This window comes from Crocodylus siamensis, chromosome 4 (genome assembly GCF_052110815.1).
Source record: "Crocodylus siamensis isolate JL-2025a chromosome 4, ASM5211081v1, whole genome shotgun sequence".
NCBI lineage: Eukaryota > Metazoa > Chordata > Crocodylia > Crocodylidae > Crocodylus > Crocodylus siamensis.
The window spans coordinates 199,946,994-199,967,720 of record NC_143398.1 but is presented as its reverse complement, the minus strand read 5'-3'; the positions used below and the strand labels follow the sequence as shown (position 1 = coordinate 199,967,720).

General features: G+C 38.7%; 1 protein-coding gene across 31 annotated transcripts in view; it reads right to left on the bottom strand.

Annotated features, from left to right (window-relative positions):
- The window catches only part of TTN (titin), a 274,597-nt gene that overhangs the window by 62,627 nt on the left and 191,243 nt on the right, over positions 1 to 20,727 (bottom strand). For all 31 annotated transcript variants that reach the window (XM_090045327.1, XM_090045341.1, XM_090045330.1 and 28 more), the window contains 33 exons: positions 18,839 to 19,035; positions 18,389 to 18,694; positions 18,014 to 18,292; positions 16,920 to 17,219; positions 16,521 to 16,823; positions 16,062 to 16,436; positions 15,668 to 15,970; positions 14,552 to 14,851; positions 14,165 to 14,461; positions 13,781 to 14,065; positions 13,392 to 13,685; positions 12,576 to 12,875; positions 12,168 to 12,476; positions 11,886 to 12,076; positions 10,333 to 10,762; positions 9,518 to 9,826; positions 8,559 to 8,707; positions 8,442 to 8,474; positions 8,223 to 8,352; positions 7,813 to 8,112; positions 7,401 to 7,718; positions 7,003 to 7,299; positions 6,591 to 6,890; positions 5,331 to 5,645; positions 5,087 to 5,235; positions 3,567 to 3,717; positions 3,195 to 3,476; positions 2,789 to 3,091; positions 2,393 to 2,695; positions 2,003 to 2,284; positions 852 to 1,151; positions 463 to 765; positions 64 to 372 (listed from right to left, as the gene is read on the bottom strand). In XM_090045327.1, the coding sequence (XP_089901453.1) occupies positions 64 to 372; positions 463 to 765; positions 852 to 1,151; positions 2,003 to 2,284; positions 2,393 to 2,695; positions 2,789 to 3,091; positions 3,195 to 3,476; positions 3,567 to 3,717; positions 5,087 to 5,235; positions 5,331 to 5,645; positions 6,591 to 6,890; positions 7,003 to 7,299; positions 7,401 to 7,718; positions 7,813 to 8,112; positions 8,223 to 8,352; positions 8,442 to 8,474; positions 8,559 to 8,707; positions 9,518 to 9,826; positions 10,333 to 10,762; positions 11,886 to 12,076; positions 12,168 to 12,476; positions 12,576 to 12,875; positions 13,392 to 13,685; positions 13,781 to 14,065; positions 14,165 to 14,461; positions 14,552 to 14,851; positions 15,668 to 15,970; positions 16,062 to 16,436; positions 16,521 to 16,823; positions 16,920 to 17,219; positions 18,014 to 18,292; positions 18,389 to 18,694; positions 18,839 to 19,035 (9,002 nt within the window). The remainder of the gene's footprint in view (positions 1 to 63; positions 373 to 462; positions 766 to 851; positions 1,152 to 2,002; positions 2,285 to 2,392; positions 2,696 to 2,788; positions 3,092 to 3,194; positions 3,477 to 3,566; positions 3,718 to 5,086; positions 5,236 to 5,330; positions 5,646 to 6,590; positions 6,891 to 7,002; positions 7,300 to 7,400; positions 7,719 to 7,812; positions 8,113 to 8,222; positions 8,353 to 8,441; positions 8,475 to 8,558; positions 8,708 to 9,517; positions 9,827 to 10,332; positions 10,763 to 11,885; positions 12,077 to 12,167; positions 12,477 to 12,575; positions 12,876 to 13,391; positions 13,686 to 13,780; positions 14,066 to 14,164; positions 14,462 to 14,551; positions 14,852 to 15,667; positions 15,971 to 16,061; positions 16,437 to 16,520; positions 16,824 to 16,919; positions 17,220 to 18,013; positions 18,293 to 18,388; positions 18,695 to 18,838; positions 19,036 to 20,727) is intronic.

Here is a 20,727-nt window from a genome sequence, read left to right as displayed (position 1 = left end):
GGAAACAAAGTAATTCTGGGCAAATCTTTTATTAACAAACTTTTCTCAGTTTATTTCACTTACCAAGTCTATCCTTTACTTCCACTGGATCAGGAACATAAGCTGGTTCTGATTCACCAGCTGCATTAACTGCCATGACTCTGAACTTATAGGTCAAGCCCTCGGTAAGGCCAGTAACCTTATATTTTGTTTCAGGGCAGGAGTCTGGTGTGAGGTTGGCCTTCTTCCAATCTTCATCCCCAACTTTCTGATACTCAACGAGATAGCCAATGATCTTGCCTTTGCCATCATGCCGTGGTGGTTGCCAAGACAAATCAACTGAGTTTTTAGTTTTATCTACTGCTTCCGGGTTAACAGGTGGACTTGGCTTGACTGCAAAAAAAAATTAGAAAACACTGAAATAGGTCTGAAAGGAATATTTAAAAACATCAGAAATTATGATTGAAATGTTTTATACTGTACCAATTGGATCTCTTGCGAAGACTGGCCTTGATGGTGGGCTAGGATCACCAACCCCAATTTCATTTTCTGCTGAAACACGGAATTCATATTCACAGCCTTCAAGGAGATCAGGTACTTTGAACTGAGTGGCTGGAAAAATTGGTTCTTTGGTGACTCTGGCCCATCGATTAGACATTGTTTCTTTCTTTTCCACAATGTAAGTGGTGATTGGCTTGCCTCCATCATATGGTTTATTCCAAATTACTAAGGCAGAATCTTTGGTAATATCCTTGATGATTGGTTGTTCAGGTGCATCAGGAACACCTGAAAAATGTTTTTATATTTTATATTAATAAGTATGTACAACAAACAGTTTGACAGTTAAAGTATAAAAGTAACAAGTAACATACTGAAACGATCCTTGGCCTTTACTTCATCAGATACTAAAGGATCACTTATGCCATAAAGATTTTCTGCGAAAATTCGAACAAGATAATTTCTTCCCTCAAGCAGTTTAGGAACTTTGCATGTTGTCTTGACGGTGGCAGATGTTACTGGCATCCAAAGGTCTCTATGTGAATCTTGCTTCTCAATGATGTAATTTGTAATTGGACTGCCACCATCATCCAATGGAGGTTTCCAGGAGATTACCATGTGATCTTTATGAACTTCTTCAAAGATAACTGGGCCTACTGGAGGCTGAGGACGATCTATTAGGAGACACAATAAAAAGGACACATTTATTTATAAATGTATATAATTTAAGTACTACACAGATTCAACAATATCAATACACTACTCTAAACATAGCTAGGAATTAGAAGTGAGGTTTAATGTTTCTAAAAAAGAATCAGGACACCTAAGCCCTATTCTAATTTGTACTGCTGTCTTGCAAAGATCTTGAGGGAGTCATTTTCCTTACTGTGGCTTCTGTGAAAATTGGCTAACACTTACCTATCTCATTAGGCTTAATTTAGTGCTTCATGCTGCTTTTAGACTCAAAGCTCTCTCTGCCATCCCCAAAATGCCAGCTCTTAGCTTTTGCTCATTTTTTACTATGGAAAAATAATAGAGCAATTCTTCTTTTGCAAAAAAATCAGAAAGACCAAAACAGGTCAGAATGTTTTTGATAATATGGACTCCTATTTGAAATTTCTGGTATGATCTTGTGAATCATGTGTTGGTGTTTGCACAGTTAACAATGTTAATAATTCACAGCACCCTGCAGCACCCTTAAAAGGATCTTGGGGCACCCCAGAGTCCTGTGGCACCTTGATTGAGAATCACTGGCTTACTTAATTAAATGCTTTACAGTCCTGCACTGAAATTTGCAAAAATAGTGCAAAATGTTACTGTTAGTGTTTGCCAAATTATGATAATCCATACACTAAACCAGAAACTAGTTGAATATACAGGGTCAAAGAATAATATGACAACACAAGTAATGAGGCTGCAAATTCAAAATATTTATATAAATTACTCATTTTAATATTTAATCTTTTTATTATTCAGGCAGGTACTATCAAAAGCAAAGACATTATTGTGACTCGGTAAAACTTACCAACAACAGTAACTTGACAAATGCCCTTTCTTGATCCTGTGCTGTTCTCTATAGTGACACAATATTTGCCTGAGTCTTCACGGGTGGATTTTAATATCCCTAGGCAGAGGGTTGAGGGTGTGGTCTGAATCTTTGTGCGCTTGTCTTCTTTAACTTGAATATCATCCTTTACCCAAGTAACCTTTGGTGCAGGCTTGCCTGAGTAATGTCCAGTCAGGCTAAAAGCTTCACCAACACGAACAGTAAGCTTGTCTCTAAAGTCAAGATCAAGCATTGGAGGAGCTAAAAGATATTTAAAAAAAAAAGATCAGCAGCAGTACTGCTAAAAAGCAATAAATAGATAAATATGACTCATTGTTTTCAAAATAAAAAGGAACAATAAACACATACCTATTTCATCCCTGCATGTGATTGGTTTTGTGCAGAATGATGGCTTGCCTTGTCCCACAATATTGCAGGCACAGACACGATACTCATAGGTGTCACCCTCTTTCAAACCTTCAACAGTATATTTCCTGTCAAGCATTTTCTCCTTGGTAATTCTATTGAATTTCTCTTTTCCAATGAGACGGCTTTCTAGGACATACATGGTTATGTCCGAGCCTCCATTATATTTTGGGGGGTTCCAAGTCAATGTAACAGAATCCTTGGTAATTGCTTTTACCTCCAGATCTTCTGGACGGTCGGGTACCGCTGTGAATACACATAAGTAATGTAGTAAATACCGTTTTTTTTGTGGAGTTTTTTCTTAAGACAATTTTTCAAATGAAAAAACCCATTACTTACTTATGGGTTCTCTGATGACAATCTCTTTTGTTGTCTCTACAAATGGACCCATGCCAATCATATTCTCAGCTGCGATTCGGAAAAAGTACGCCTTTCCTTCAATCAGTCCCTGAACAGTAGCGTTCTGTCTTGTGACCGTATAGCTTACTGGGGTCCAAGCTTTACGCTCTGCTTCACGTTTTTCAATTATATAGTTGGTGATTGGAGAACCACCATCATCTTCTGGAGAAAACCATGTCAGTTTGCAAGAGTCGGTGGTAAGGTTCTCAGTAAGGAATGGAATTCCGACTGGACCTGGTATATCTAAAGGAGAAAGGAAAAATATGGATTTAAATTTATATTTTGGATATTAGGAAACTATGCTTTTTAGAATAAATTTTATACAAATCCTGAAGTTCCTATTTACCTAATACATCAACAATAATAGTTTTCTTTCGTTCTCCACCTGCATTTTTGGCAACAAGAGTATACAGACCCTGGTGGCTTCGTTTGCAATTCTTAATGACCATTGATGAACTAATAGCTGTTTCTTCAATTTTAGCTTCTTCTGGTAAAGCTCTGTCATCCCTGCTCCAGGTGATTGTTGGAGTTGGCTTTCCAGAGACATAAGCTATGATCCGGATTACACCCCCAGCATGAACCACAATTCTGTCTTTGACACTAGCATCCAGATTAACATCAGGAGCGACTGTAAGAAACAAAACAAAGGATTTCAGCATATTTTTACTTTTTTACTTAGACTGAAAAAAATTAATAAACAGATATTAATGCTAAGTACCTATTCTGTCCTTTATTTCAATAATATCTGTAACTTCTCCAGGCTCTCCAATACCAGCAGCATTTACTGCTCTAACTCTAAATTTGTAGAAACTTCCTGCTTTTAATCCTGCCACAACAAACTTGGTTCCTCTTACTTCTTTATCTTTTACCTGGAAAACAAATTATGACATCAGTAAATACCAGAAAATCACTAATTCCTTTGTGGTGTTCAGGTTTGGTGAAAATTTTATATATGGAATAACATATATTTCAGATCCTGTTGCACATTCACATCACTCATGTACAAATACATAGGATGAACAGTCCATAAACAAATCATGCAGGAAGATTCTTAATGTGTCACATGTAGTTTGAAAAGGTCAATGTGAAGGGGATATTGGTAAATTCAGGACAGTGACTTGGAGAGTTATAATTTTGTGGGTTTACATGCCATAAACCTATGTAGAGTGACATATAGGAACTACAGTGGAGGTAATGGGGTTCATAGTCTGAAGCACAAAAACATAGTTTGGATAGTTATAAAATGTGACAGAATTCAACAACTGGCATTTATATCCAACATTACTGTGTTGAGGTGTTATCTTTTATTCTGTGGGTGTGTCTATGGAAGCTAATGTTCTGACGAATTAGCTCCAGAGTAAAATGTCACTGTCTATCTGTTGACCTTATTAGGTCACAGTAGACCAATAACCACCACTGCTGGGTAGTTTGGCTAGACACAAGTACTACCCTTCAGCATCATTTTTTTGACTTGTAGCAGCCCTGCACTGTTTTGACCAGGCTCCATATGCAGCAGGGTGGGGCTGGGAGTGGAGGTGAGGGCGAGGGCTGGCCGAAGCACTAGGGTGCTTCAGTGCACCCTTATGCTGCAGCCAGCTGCTCCACAGCACGTGGAACCCCATTGGAGCTGCTCTGATGGGGCTCCGTGGGCTGTGGAATGGCTGGCTGGGTCACCAGGGTGCTTCAGTGCAAGGCTAGCCATCAGGGAGCCCTCACACTGAAGCACTGTTATGCCCCAGGCAACCCCCGCACTGCAGCACATGGAGCTCCATTGAAGCAGTCAGCCCAGGGATACTCCAGTGGGGCTCCATGTGCTGTGGTGCAGCTGGCTGGGACACAAGGCTGCTTCAGTGTAGGGACTGCCTCAGTCAGCTCCCCCTTTGTCCCCACACTGCACATGGAGCCTGGTTGGAGCAGCCTTGGGCTGGCAGGATGACCCCCCAGGTCTTGTGTCAGTCTGAGTTGGTCTGACTGGGCTCCATGTGCTATGCACAAGTAAACTCCCTAGCAATATGCTCCAGAGTTTTTTGCTCCCAGACACATATTCAAACAGCACACCTGGGAGCAAAAAAGTCTGGAACAATAAGAGCTGAAGTTTATTTGTGTACATTAATTGCATGCATAGATGTGCCCTGTATGTCCCAGTGACACTATTTGTTTATATTATTGAAAAGAAAGAAAACATGGATGTATTGGCCACATAACTAGGATAGATTCTAAATTAGCATGTCCACCTACCTTTTCCCATTTTTCTGTCCCTTCTTCTTTATATTCAACAATGTAGCCAGTAATTCTGGAACCACCATCTTTTAGGGGCGGAGTCCATTCCAGATCAACAGATGATTTTGTCCAATCAGTAACTTTTGGGAACGGAGGACCAGGTGGGGCTGGAAAAATATTATTGCACCATTACAGTACAGCAATCACTTTTTGTTTTCATCAGACCGTTTTTAATTGAAAAATATAAATCTAACATATTTACCAATAGGATCTCTGGCAATTTCTGGGTCAGATGGCATGCTTGGTGGACCAACACCAGCTGCATTAATAGCTGATACACGGAACTGATATTCTGAACCTTCAATAAGACCAGTTACTTTGTAAGAAACACCTAGTGTCATAGGTTTGATAGGATCACGGTTAACCCTGGTCCATCTTTTTCCAGTGGTATCCTTGCGCTCCAGCCAGTAACCAGTCACAGGGGAGCCTCCATCGTGTTCTGGTTCCTCCCAGTTGACTGTCATAGAGTCATGTGTTATGCTGCTAACTGTAGGCTTGTCACATGGCCCGGGAACAGCTGGGGGAAAAAAGTTGCACATATTTTTTAAATAAATAAATAAATAAAATACAAAATTTCTGAATTCCATTTAATAACTGTGAAGCATTAACTTTCTTCTGCACTTTTGGGTGTGTTTATCCTTTCATTGCTCAGTCTGCTCTTGGCCAGGTAAGGAATATTCTTCTTTTGTCAGATCTGATTGTTTTTGTTTTGTCAGACTTTCCAGATCAGTGACTCAGGGGTTAATTGTTCATTCTCTATTTCTTCTCTGAGTGAAGACATGAAAAAAAAGACTTCCAGAAGGATTCAATAGTATCCAAACTAGATTATGATGTGATTCAGATTAAGAAAAAGAAAAATGCTAAAGACACGTATTTTAAGACAGGGCTATCCAACTTCTAAATGCAATGAAGAATGGAGGGCACATCCTGCATGGTCCATGGGTGCCACTCCCCTGTCTGTACCACATCATGTTGCACAAGCACTTTAACTTTTAGGTCTCCCACTACACTGTGTTGCATAGTTTCCTGGCACCAGGGTCTATGCAGTGCAGCACCATGCTGCCTCCTGGGGCAGGGACAGGAAATAAAACCAGAAGAGGGAGGGGGAGCCCTGAGACCCTGGCGGCTGCTGCAGCTGAATAATATGGGAAGTGGCAGCCAAGTGGGAGCCACGAATCAAGCCCTGGCAAGCACATACAGCCTGTGGGTCACCAGTTGGAAAGCCCTGTTTTAGGATATAGTAGAGAAAAGAGAGAAAATAAAAGTCTCAGTATTGGCTACATAACTACTTATCTAATATAACACATTCTTCAAATTATTCTAGAAATTTTAGATAAGTAGGAATGGTAAAATGATTATAGCAACAGCTGCTATAATAGATAAATGGAGTTCTTGTGTTCTGGTATATCAGTTAGCAGAGGTTTTGAGAACAAATTACAACATTTGAAAATACCATACATACTGAAAAGGTTTCTTGCTGTTTCTGGTTCACTGTCAAGGGGTTCACCAGTGCCATATTTATTTTGTGCCAGGATGCGGAATACATATTCATGGCCTTCCAGCAACTTGGGTACTGTGAAGATGCATTCCTTAGGCTCATTGGACACATGTACCCATGTTCTTCTGTTAGCTTCCCTTTTCTCAATAACATAGTTTGTAATCTTGGAACCACCATCATCTTTAGGAGGAAGCCAAGACAATGTCATCTGATCAGCTGAAATGGACTCGAATTTAATGGGTCCCACTGGAGGTCCAGGGCGGCCTAAAAGATAAATTTTAAGAAATAAACATTCATTAATAAAATACATTTAAATAAAAACAATCACATGAATAGAATGAGTAGATTCCATTGTAAAAAAATTCTTGGTATTTACCTAAAACATTTAGCCTCATCTCCTTTGAAGCAGTTCCCAGATTATTAACAGCTGTTAAAGTATACAAGCCTGTATCTTTTCTGCGAGACTGCTGGATCACCAAGGTGCAAGTATCTTCACTAACAACCTTATTGACATGTTGATCATATAGTACTGGCATTTTGTCATCAGGTTTTTTGGGAGGAGCTTTAAACCAGGTCAATGTGGGGAATGGCACGCCTTTCACTTTGGCTACAATGTTAATATCAGTTCCCTCTTCAGCCTCCATAAATTCTTTGAGTTCAATGGAAGGTGGACCTAGGATGAAACATAGATAAAAATAAATTGCCATTAAAAGGGGCAAAAAAGCAAATTATTTTACAATTGTGCAATGAATTCAAACTCCAGTCAGCACTTACATGTCTGATCCTTGACAATGATTGGGCCAGCTGTAGCTGATGGTCTGCTGGGACCTGCTTCATTTACAGCTTTGACCCTGAACTCATATTCTGCACCTTCTACCAGGTCCTCAACAGTAAACTTTGTTTCCTCTACATCACGTTTGCTGCACTGTTTCCAAGCCTCTTTCCCTTCCCCAGTGCGATCCCAGCGCAGACACTCAACAATATAGTGTGTAACAGGGGCACCACCATCATTTTTGGGAGGTTTCCATGTCAAGCCAACAGTATTCTTAGTTACAAGACCAATCTTGAGTTTGATCGGTGGATCAGGAGGATCTTTAAAAATGAAACACAAATAGAAATCAATCTATGCTATAGTTGCACCAGTATCATCATAGGAATTGAATTATTGCACTTTGATTTAGCTTACGAATTGGATCCCTGGCTGTGGTTCTTTGGATGGTGTCTGCAGGGGGCCCAACACCAAAGCGGTTTTCTGCACGCACACGGAAGAAATATTGTTGGCCAGCTATGAGATCAGGTACAACGAAGGAAGTGCTTCCACAGTTTGGATTGACTTTTGTCCAGGCCTTCCCTTCAACAGTCCTTTTCTCTATCACATAACCTTTGATTCTGTCTCCACCATCATTGTCTGGCATCTTCCATGAAAGTTTGCAAGTGCATCTTGTTATATCACTCACTTTGAGGTCTTTTGGTGGGCCTGGTGCATCTATTAGCATTAAAACAAAATGGAAACCATTTTATTTTAATATCTATAAATTATAGCTATTTTGAGAATGCTATTTGAAGTACAGCTCTGTTTGCAAGTTACAGTCTTACCCAAGACATAAACTCTAACATTTACAGTCTTCTGCCCTGCTTTATTTTTTGCTGTAATACTGTATCTCCCAGAGTGGCCTCTGTTACATTCAGGGATAGTAATCTCTGAAGTTGTATCAGTTGCTTCCACCTGCACATGAGAAAAGATATAGATCACTTACAAATATTTAAACATATAGCAATTGGTGCTATAGAAATAATTTGAAGTATTTACATTACCTGAGCCTCTTCAGGTACATTGTGGATTCCATCCTATAAATAAAGGGCAAAAAAGTAAATACACAAGGATTTTATAAGAATTAGCAATTTAGAAAAGTACTTTCTTCATTTATTAACCTTTACTGTTTTCTTAGCTTCTCCTTCAAACTCCCAAAATGTTTTTGGAACTGGACGCCCTTTGATAACAGCTGGAATTTTAATTGTGGCACCAGCACGACAAGAGAGGAAATCTTGTGCTCCAATATCAAGAAATATTTCTGGCTCTTCTGCAAAAAATAAGTAGAAAAGGAGAGAGAAAATTTTTTAAATATAATTCTCAGATATGTCATTGATATTAAAATTCAGAAAGCTGTCCACTAACTTTTCATAGTACCTGTAAAAGTACACAGGACCTATACATATATATAAACTGGTTTGCTTTACCTAAAAGGATGGGACATTTGTTACCTCTGCTTTTGCATGGGTTATACAGTATCTACTATAGGTGGCTGTATGTGTATTTTCCATTTTCTGTTTGATCATGCTTTTTTCATGGTCACCATGCCACTTTCTTAGGTTTGCACCTTCTTTGGTTTTTCTCTTGTATAATTATTTTCTTGCCTACTTCTTTGAATATGCTTAGTTTACTATAGTGGACAAAGATGCTTGAACTCATGCATTCCAGCCATTACATTTCTTTAAGTGTGGACACATGACATGGTTACTCCAGAGTAATTGAACGTTAGGGTAAAACTGGAGTGGATACATGATATCCACCCTGACACTGGTACTCCATGCTGGAATAAAGATACTTCTCAGAAAGTAAGGCATACATTGGTGGAAGATGCACCACAGTGTCAACTGGGCGTCTAAGGCTCTTGTCAGTTTCATCTCATACATTCCATGCTGTAAGAGTGCTTACTACAAATACTTATCTCTGAAGAGATGGTTACATGTCTACTCTAGACACCAGTGTAATTCTATACCACAGAAAACTCTGAAGTAAACATGTACTATATCTGCAACCTATGCCTCCTAAAGAACATGCTGATCATGGGAAGGATCTATATCTAAATACTTAATCCAAGGACTCTTACCTAGAATCTCTTTGGCAGGTATCTCTGATGTTGCAAGACTTGGTTCTGATTCCCCAGCAGCATTTACAGCTTTCACTCTAAAGCGGTACTTTCTGAGTTCTTTCAAATTGGGTGCAACACATTCACAAGTAGGGAACAGCTTGTCACCTTCATTAACTTTCTTCCAATCAGTGCTACCTTCTTCTTGCATCTCAACAATATATCCTTTTATAGGACTACCACCATCTTTTTGTGGAGGCTTCCATGCAAGAGATATGGTTGATTTAGTTCTGTCTTTGACTTCTGGGCAAGATGGTGGACCAGGTACAACTTGTAAAAGAATGAAAAGAGTTTTATCACTTTTATCACACTTACGTATAAAAAAAGAATGGCAGTAAAAACAGAAATTATAATGCCATGCTCATGTATAATGGCATACTACATGCTCCTATAAACACTTCATGTTATGTATATTTGCTCAAGGGTAAACTGCAATATAAATATGAAATAACTATAATAAGATAATATGGAACAACAACAAAAATAAGTCTCTAAATATCAAGTGTCTGATTTTGACACAGTCACTGGATTTCAATTGCTAGAAAAGAGGAGTAAGTGGAATCAAAATCAGGAACTAATTATCTTAAATACTACATGGTTATTAATAATAAGAAAACCACTTAGGGTACAACTGTATTATTTAGGTACTAATTCTGCAAACATTTAAGCAGGGGTCTAGGAACATTGAATTCCAAATGAGTAACAGTAGCAGAAGTTCTTCTTTATGTAATCTAATCCTTAAAACTATTTTTATATATATATATATATATACTTACATATGGGATCTGCTGCTAAAACAGGATCCGATGGTTCACTGGGAGGGCCAATTCCAGCAATATTTTCAGCCATAACTCTAAATTGGTATTGAACACCTTCTATCAAACGTAGCACATTAAACTCCAGGCCCTTCACTGATGGTTTAGTTACTGGAGCTCTGTTTACACGTGACCAATAGACACCTCCCTCCTCTCTCTTCTCCAGCCAGTAGCCAGTGATTGGGGCTCCACCATTGTCCAAAGGAGGCTCCCAAGTCACCAACATTGATGACCTAGTGTGATCTATGACTTTTGGTTTTTTAGGAGGTCCAGGAAGGCCATAGGGATCTTTAATAACCACTTTCTCTGAGAGGCATTCATCGCTTATTCCGTATTTGTTTACTGCCCTGACTCTAAACTGGTATTCGCCGTTTGTTGTAAGTTTCCATACCTGAAAAAATAATGTTTATAATGAATAATGGTTTCCAAAATGAACTTGTGTTCATTTTCATTTTTTGAATGAGAATGTCATAATGCTGTGCTCTTGGCAGGTGCAGACTTACAGTTTTGCTCGCACTTACTGCCCTTTCGGCAAAATGGCAATGTACTGGAGGGGAGCTGAGAATGAATATTACTAAGAGATACAACAGCCGTTCAGAATAACAGACTAAAGGAAAAACCTGACATATCAGTCAAACCTGACTGTGATTGATAATATACTATTGTGGTTTCTTCCATCAATGAGAATTATTTTGGTATGTACCAATATAATTAATTTTTAATGGAAGCTCAGAGTGAATTCTCAGTGAAATGCTTGTCAAATCAAATCAAAGGTCCAGCCTAGACTAGCAGCTGACTGAAGCAGGTATGGTTAAGATACACCAGTTTCTGTAGCCAACAGAATACTAGGAAGTGATGTGATTAGTATCTCCTTCGGCCACTTCCGATCCAGCAGTTTAAATGGGCTTGTACCTTAGGATCAATTAGCCTTTGGCATAAGTCCAGAGCAAGGCTTGGATTCACAGTGCTAGAGCCATAGTGAGATACCCTAACTGCTCTGCCACTGAGCCCCAATGAAATCCTTATACAAACTAAAAAATAACTTGAAAAACATTTATAACTGGAAAAACATTTAATAAAAATATACTGGATTTACAAAGTCCATACAAGCATATTTCCAAAAACAGAATTCATCAATCACCAGAAAAATCTTCTCACTCCTTAAAAAATATCTAAAATTACTTTTCTGCTATAAACATAAGGAGACAAAAATGATTATGTCTTCTTAACTTACATATATACTTACTTATAAAACAAATGACAATATAGAATGTGTAGTTACTTTTTTGGAATTTAAGGACAATCTAGGCACACACATAGACAATACTGATTATCTAAATACCTGTAGAAGGTAGTAGGGTACTAGTCCAGATCCCTATATATTTTTTCATGTGTTCATTGCATTGGAAATTCATTTTATTTTAGTATTGTACATGCCTTACTCTTATTATTCAAGTATGTTAAATTATATAAAGATAATTTTGCAATTTACAGGAAAGTTAAGATAACTTTACCCCAAATCGCCTCTCAACTGCAGTGTTGGTGACCTCCTCCCATTCAGATTTCTTTCTACTGGCATCACGCTTCTCAATAATGTAATGGGTAATTTCACTGCCACCATTGTCAAGAGGGACATCCCAGGTCAAAGTACAAGACTCTGCTTTAATATCAGAAACTGCAAGGTTTCTTGGTGGAGAAGGACGATCTAAATAAAAACCATACAAGAGAAAAGTATACTGAGTAAAAGGCAAAAACACAATATTTGTGTTCAGTTCTTCCAAATGTTACATGCATACCATATACTTCAACATGGGCATTGCGATATGCTGCACCAAGACGATTTGAGGCAGTCACTGTGTAAGTGCCTCTATCATCCCTCAATGCTTTAGGTATAATAACTTCAGTTTTTGCATCACTTCTAGATAGTTCTTCCTTCGTTATTTTAAGTGCAGCTGATGTTTTGTCAATTACTGCTTCATTTTTAGTCCATTCAATCTTAGGCATAGGTAGGCCTGTCACATCAGCTGGAATATTAACTGGTTCTCCCGCCATTACTTTGATAGTATCTCCTCTCACAGCTAGACGGAGTGTGACAGTTGGTGGTACTAAAAAACAAAACAAAAAAATAAGAGAATGAAGTTTAGGAAAGAAAAAGTATAGAAATCAGCATGTAGATTTTTGGAGAGTATTGTAAGTGGTTGTACCTTCATCATCTTGTATAACAACATTAAGAGGCAGTGACGGTTCACTTTCACCAATTTCATTGACTGCTTTGACACGGAATTCATACATGTGCAGCTCATCAAGATTTTCTACAAGAAGGGAAGTGGTTGGACAGAGCCTCTTGTTAACTCTTACAAATTCATTTGAGTCGTGTCTTCTTTTATCAACGAGGTAGCCTAAGATAGGGCTTCCACCATCATTACGTGGAGGTTTCCAATCAAGTGTAATACTTGACTTTGTCCTCTCTGTGTACATGAACCTCTCAGGTGCTGTTGGAGGACCTAACATAAAAAGGAAATATTAATGAAAAGTGTAAGCAAGCATAATCAAAGCTTCATTTCATATTTTAAGAAGATGAAATTAAACAGAATTGGCTTCTAAATATAGATTCTTGTATGTCATATCTGCATTATTGTACATAGTCAAACATTTTGTCTGGTAGTGAACTAACTATAATAGACAAGTTGTTCAGCTATAATTTAAAAAGAGCATGTGACAAGAGAAACTACTTGCTTAACAGGAGAGATGAAATTGTTCTCTCCTACTACTTTTCAGAAAGGACAATTATAATTTTACATTACTATTTGAGAGCTCACACTTCAGCAGTTATTCTGTTGAAGCTCTTTCCCATAGTAGCGAAGACTGAATGCTACAAGGACTATTACTGGTAATATAATAGCTATGAATGTATTGTATATACAGTATATTGTCCATATAATATTAATGACCAAACCATTCAGCAAACCATAGATCTCTATATTTAATCATTTATATAATCATTAAAGTAATTATTTTACCTAGTGGATCAACTGCAAGAATAGGTCCTATTTCAACAGGTGGACCACAGCCAAACTTATTCTTGGCAAAAACACGGAATCTATATTCCTGTCCTTCAACGAGACCGGTAATATCACATTTAGATCTCTCTGTGTCTACAGCTAGTCTCCAAGTATGCATTTTGGCATCTTTTCGTTCAACAAGAAAGCCTGTGAGATCACTTCCTCCATCATCGTCAGGGTCAGACCAGTTAAGCAGACACATCTTTCTGTTTACAACAACAGGTTTTAGGTCTAGTACTGGCCCAGGAACATCTGAAAAAATAAATAAATATACAAAATCATAAGATACAAAAAAAATCTCTTATCCAGCTAGACTTACAGTTGGTTTCATAGCATATATTTCTTACCAAAAATATCCACTCTGGTTGCTGCAAACTTGGACCCACTTTCATTGGTAGCAGTAATTACATATCTTCCATGGTCTTTTCTCAATGCGTTCTGTATAATTAACTCAGATTTGGTGCCAATATTTTCAATAACAACACGATCTTTTTCTAGTGTTCCTTCCTCCAGAGTCCAAACAATTGTAGGTGTTGGACGCCCAGTGACAGTAGCAGGAATTCTGAGAGTTTTCCCAGCCAGTATCTGAATACCATTTTTTACAGAAACATCCAATTCAACATTGGGAGGCTCTGCAGAAAAGTTGGAATAATGCATTATTTTAATGGGGGAAAAATGCCTTACTTGCGGTTGACATAAAGCACTATTTTAACTTAATATTATCACAGTACCTTGAGGTTCTGAAACTGTGACGGGCTCTGTTTGACCTGGTGGTCCTTCCCCAGCTATATTAATTGCAGTAACACGGAGTCTATAATCAGCACCTTCTCTTATTTCTTTAACAGTATATTTTCTAATTTTAATGGACTTCTCTGTGCAGCGTGACCATTCATGTGTTCCCACAAATTGCTTGTAAACATGATAACCAATGATATCACCACCACCATTGTATGCTGGAGGCTCCCATTCTAGCTCAATAGCAGTTGTGCTGGTATCGACAACTCTTGGAATTGGTGGACCAGGTGGCGCTAAAAAAATAAAATTTTACAAATAAAAATTTCTGATTATTAAACCTACTCTATCACCCTCCTACCATTATCTTCCATTGAATCACTTACATATTGGGTCCTGTGCAGTTTTTGGATCTGATGGTGGACTAAATTTGCCAGGACCAGCTGCATTTTCTGCACATACTCTAAAGACATAGGTTAGTCCTTCCAGAAGTCCCTCAACTTTCATTTGTAGGGCATTCAGAAGTTCTCTGTTGACACGAGCCCAGTGAGTACCATTAATTTCACGTTTTTCAAGCCAATAGCCCAAGATAGGGCTGCCATTGTCTTTTGGTTCATTCCATTTAACTACCATACTATTGCTGGTAACATCCTCCACTTCAGGTTTATTAGGTGGATCAGGTGGAGCTTAAAAAAAAAAGACAGAGAATTACAATTTTGTCAAAAAGGAATACAATTTTGTTATCAATGATATCTCATTCTGAAAGAAAATTTAATTTTACATATGAAAGGAGGTTTAACAGACTATGCATGGAAGAAAGAAACAGGAAATGGCCAGCTCTGCTATTGTCTTACTGAGTGATTTTGGATGTGTCAGCTAATCTCACTACACTTTAATTCAACAATCTAAAACAACCAAAACGTCATAACGTGCTTCACAAGAGATGGCTAGGTTTAGTTTGTTAATGTTATAAAAGTGAAAAGTGGTTGTTATTTATTTATATTAAAAGTAGTACGTTTCAGGATTGGTCCTTATCTGCCAGCTACTCAAGGGCCCAGTATGTCTAAAAGAGCACCTTAAGCTCTGGGAATAAGACCGCAGGCAGCAACCTCACTCTCCAGGCCTCGGAGACTCCCCAGCTTAAGGGTAAAGCTCATCTCATCTGGCAGGTGACAAAGCATCTGTGGGGGAACTGTCTAAGACTATGGAATCAACTTCCAATGAAACTATCCACCATCACAAACTTCACCTTGATTGCAAGTACAGGATATATTTATTTGACATTGCCTGCTTTAACAGAAATAGAAGCACAATTCTACCAAAACAAAATACTACTTAGGCCAAAGGATAGGAATAAAGCTGAACTACATGTGACAGATGTTATTCATATTGTTTAATTTTCTCTCTGAAGCACTCTGACTAAGTAATGAAGGCAGCATGACAACATAAACAGAACAGGATTTCTCCAATAGCACTCTTTTAAATATTAACAAGAGACTTACAGAATGGATCTTTAGCTGCCAATGGTTTTGAAATACATGGTGGTCCAGTTCCTACTCTATTTTCAGCTTTTACACGGAATAGATATTCCTTGTCTTCAATCAGTTTTGTCACATGGTATTTGCAATGCCTGAGTGTTGATGTGCAAGTAACCCAGCCTATTTCAGCTTTTGAGTTGTCTTTCTTTTCCAGGACGTAGTTCAAGATTTCACTCCCACCATCATCAAGTGGAGGCTCCCACTTGCAAACAACTGAATTTTTTCTAACATCTTCAAATGTAAAGTTGACAGGAGGTCCTGGTGTATCTATTTTGAACAACAACAACAAAAATAGCATTAGCATCACATTATGCAAATTTCCTTCTAGTTTTAAACAATGATGTATTTAAGTGCCTACCTAACACGTTTACTTCACATGAAGCTTTTGCAGCACCGTGATCATTTTCAACTTTGATTGTAAATGTACCATGGTCAGCCCTGATTGAGTCACGAACGACGAAAACAGACTCCCCTTGTTTGTGGTTGTCAACACTCAAGCGTTCTGGTAGGGAAAGGGAGAATGGTTCCTCTTCTTCAACTTCACCCTTCTTTTTCCTACTAATCTTTGTTACTCTCTTTTTGATTTCCTCTGGCCTAGTAATTTCATTATTTCTTAACCAAGTGATAGATGGATAAGGTGACCCAGAAATATGTGCTTCAAGTATAATCTCATCACCTCGCTTCACCTCAAGGCCAGCTTGCAGATTAGCAGCCAGGAAGACTTTTGGGGCCTCTGTAATATAAATAAATGAAGTTAAGAACAGATTTTTTAATTATGTTTAAGAATTAATGATGGTAAAAAATAAGAGGAACATACCAATAGGATCTACAGCTTTCACTAGAGGAGTAATACGAGATGGTTCACTGATTCCTGCAGCATTCTCTGCACGAGCACGGAACTGGTATTCTTTGCCTTCCTCCAGACCTTTTACTGTGTAGGTTAAAAGAGGTACCAGATAGTCATTGCATCGTTCCCACTTGTCTTCCCCCTTAGAAAGCTTTTCTATGATGTAGCCCATAATCTTGCTTCCTCCATCATACAAAGGTGGTTTCCATGTAAGTGTTACGGACTTTGATGTCGGATTATGAACTTCAAGATCAACAGGTGGATCTGGACGCTCTGTAGAATCATAACAAAAACATATAAATAAATGGAAGATATAAAGAAATCGTTTAAAATAAATGGAATCAATTATGTATTGGAAAATGATCTTACGCTTTGGATCTTCTGCAATCACTGGGTTCCTTATTTCTAGGTATTCACCACCTCCAATCTTATTGACAGCTTTAACGCGGAAATAATATTCACCATTTGGAATAAGATCCTTGACAGTCCATGTGAGTTTGTTCTCACCAGACATCACTGGGATATATGTTCTCCGACCAGCTTCTCTACGTTCCAGAACATAATGTAAGATAGGAGTGCCACCATCAAATTCTGGAGGTTCCCAGGTTAGCTTGCATGAACTTTTAGTCACTTCACTTGCCCTAATATCTTTACACTGTCCAGGTGGACCTGTTTCAAGAAATAATGATAATAATAGTTTCTATTATAATAAAAACAAGCCAAGAAACTGCATATGTACATTTTCCAGTAAGTAGATGAAAAGTACAAATATTGGTTATGCACCCAGTATGAATAATTTTTATTTATTAATATAAATATGAGTATATTTTTCTTTGTGAATAAAAATGAATACATAATTTTATTTTATTTATATATATTTATATATCTTCAAGGCAGAAGACATCAAAGAGTCATACCACCTCTTAGCTTATGTGTTTTGTTCCCAACAATTGAGTTACTAAGTTCTTAAAAGGTAATTCAGTTAGCAATATGGGACTAATTTCTGGGAAGTTTATTGTCTAATGATCAAATTTGATATAAATCTATTGTTGTTTAGTAATATCATAGAATTATACTGTTTCAAAATAGGCATAGAGGGTGAGATTCTGTTCCACACATCCAAGATGAACAGTATAGAATTCAAAGCCCCGTAAGGGTAATATGCCAGCTTGCACACTTCAGCTCCTGGACTCTTCTGGGGACTAGAGAAGCCCCTGATGTGACAGCTCTGGGGCTTCTCACTTCAGGCCTCCCCCTTCTTCCCCCAGTAGTTCAGCCCATGGTTAACCCATATATCAGGTTTTGCAAGAATATTTTTGAAAGGCAGCCTTTTACACAGTGTCTGTGTCAAGAGAAGCTTTCCTTGGTCAGAATGAATTATTTCTAGACCTTTTAATACCATACAAGTGTCAGAAAGGCATGAGTACCTCACCCAAAGTGTTTATGTTAAAAAATATATTTACCTATGACTTTGACATTGACTGAGCCAGTTGTTGATCCCAATTTGTTCTCCAGGGTGATTGTGTAAATGCCAGCATCAGCATAGACAGTTTCTGTGACTTCAAGCAGTGCAGAAGTGTAGTCACTCTTTGCTGTGGTTCGATCAGCAATTTTTACCTCCTTACCATCTTTATGCCATGTAATAGTTGGTGATGGAACAGCTCTGTAGGGTACAGGAATACTTAACTTCTCTCCTTTAACAACGATAATGTCACGAGTCTTCAGGTCAACAGTTGGGTTGCCTGTAAATGTAACAGTATATCATTTTTTTAAAGTTTCTAAATACCAGAATCCCTTTATGGTATCAATTTATTTTTTAAAAAGAAATATAATCTTACAATCGGGGTCTTTAGCAACCACATTTTCTGAGATGTCTGACGGTTCACTAGCTCCAACAGCATTGACAGCTCTGACTCTCAGTACATACTCCTTGTCAGGAACAATACTCTCTTCCACTTTACATTTCAAGTCTTTTATTGGACGTGTATTGATTCGCATCCATTTTTCTGTTCCTGCTTCACACATTTCAACATTGTATCCAATGATAGGGCTACCACCATTTTTCTCTGGTTGTTTCCATGAAATAGAAATGTGCTTTCTGCTTGCATCTGTTACATGCAAATCCAGAGGTGGGGAAGGAGGGCCTGAAGAAATGGAGAAGTACATCACTTTTTGCCAAACCAGACATATAATTCTACATATTACAGATATGTAACGTTATAATTTTTTGCCAAACCAGACATATAATTCTACATATTACAGATATGTAACGTTATAATTTTACTTACCTACTGGATCTTCAATACAAAGGAGATCAGTTGGTTCACTTGGATGACCACAACCAGCTTCATTTTCTGCGCGAACCTGAAACTGCACCTCTGTACCTTCAATGACATCAGTCACTCTGAAGTGACAGTCAGGTCCAGGTGTCTTTGCAGCCTTTACCCAGCGTGTGCCTAGTTTTTCTTTCTTTTCAATAACATATCTGTGTAAGAAAGAAAATTTAAAAAAACCCAATACCATTAGCTGCATGAAACCATAGAATATTTGGAATTTCACATTCAGAAATTGGAAAGAGAGATCAAAATAAGCTAAACATAATACAAATTAATAAACAAAAAACATGTATGGTGAAGCTAACGGGCTGTGGACTTAACTTCACACATTACAACACAGATCCATTAGAGCTGGGATTTGGATGGGAGAATCCCAATTTTGGCAGCCTGTTATTGAGCTCCTGAGTAACTATGCCAAACTCAGCTTATATCTCTATCACCCTTCCTTATGATGAATTGTAGTGATTACTATCTCTTGTAACTTGACAAAGATTCTGTCTGGTAGGATTCTAACCACAGAAACTTTATCTACCAGCATAGTCCTAACCTACCACGTAGCCAGCATGATAATGGACTGAGATTTTAGATGATGCTCTATTTATTTTTTCTAGACATCTCATGTAGTAGGTAGTTGTTTATGAAAACTCATGCTCCCCTGAACCAGTTAGTCTCTAAGATGTTGCCTTGCCCTATCTTTTGCTGCCCTACTGACAACCCTGAGTGCATGTGTACATGAGATGCTGACTGCGGAGTAGCTGAAAAGTATTGCTCAGTAGTGTGTCACATCATGGACAGTGCTAATACAGTAATGCATGGTATTATTAGGCTATTTCTCAGTAACATCACCTGAAAGATGTTCATTGGCACTACTGCACAGTAGGACTGTGCGAAGCTTTGGTTGCTGATTCGAATCGGAGGAGATTCAGCCCAATTTGGTGGCTGAATCTCCAGATCTGAATTGAATTGGGAGAACAATAAAAAGGTTTGAATTGAGTCAAAGTCTCCAAATAGAATCAGAAAAGATTTGGAGAAGATTCAGAGATTATGGCAATCCCCGCTCCCCACCACAGGGAGCTGGACCCAGGATCTGTGCCGGTAAGTAAGGGGCGGGGAGGGTGAAGACTGACGGAGTGGGGAGGGGACCATGGGGGGACCCTTGCCAGGCCCCATCCTCTGCTTGCTCCCCCAGCCTCCCTGAGTGCCCCGCAGTCCCCACCCACTCTCCCAGCCCCGTCAATGGCTGCCCTGCTCTGCCTTGCCCTGCCCCAGTGTCCCAGCACTTTAAAAAGAAAAAAGCCCTGCACTCACCACTGCTGCAGCAGCCATTGGGGGCCTCTGGGGGCTTGTGGTAGAGCCCCCACACTCAGTGTGGGGCAGTGGAGGGCCTTGAGGATTGCCCCCCCTGCCTGGCAGGATCAGGTGAATGTGGGGCTTTTGCTTTTTAAGTGCCAGGATGCTGGGGCCAGGAGGAACAGCCATGGATGGGGCTGGGAGAGTAGGCAGGGGATGGGGACTGTTTTATTTGGATCACCGAATCAAATCACTGTCCCCTGAATTGGCCAAATGCAAAGGGAATACCAGCCACTTCGCACAGGCCTATTGTGCAGTAACTCCAGTTACTGCACATTTATTTAGCACTTGTACTGACAAGTGGTAAAAAAATGCACAGTAATGACTATGTAGTAGCATCTTATGTAGATGTGCACTTAAGATTGATGGAGAGGTTAACAAAGCAAATTACAAAGGTAACAAGCCGTAAGAAATGTTTTTGTGGGGAGGGGGATTTGGACAGAAGCCTAATGGGATTGAGAAGAAAAAATATAGTTGGGAAGTCAAAGAAA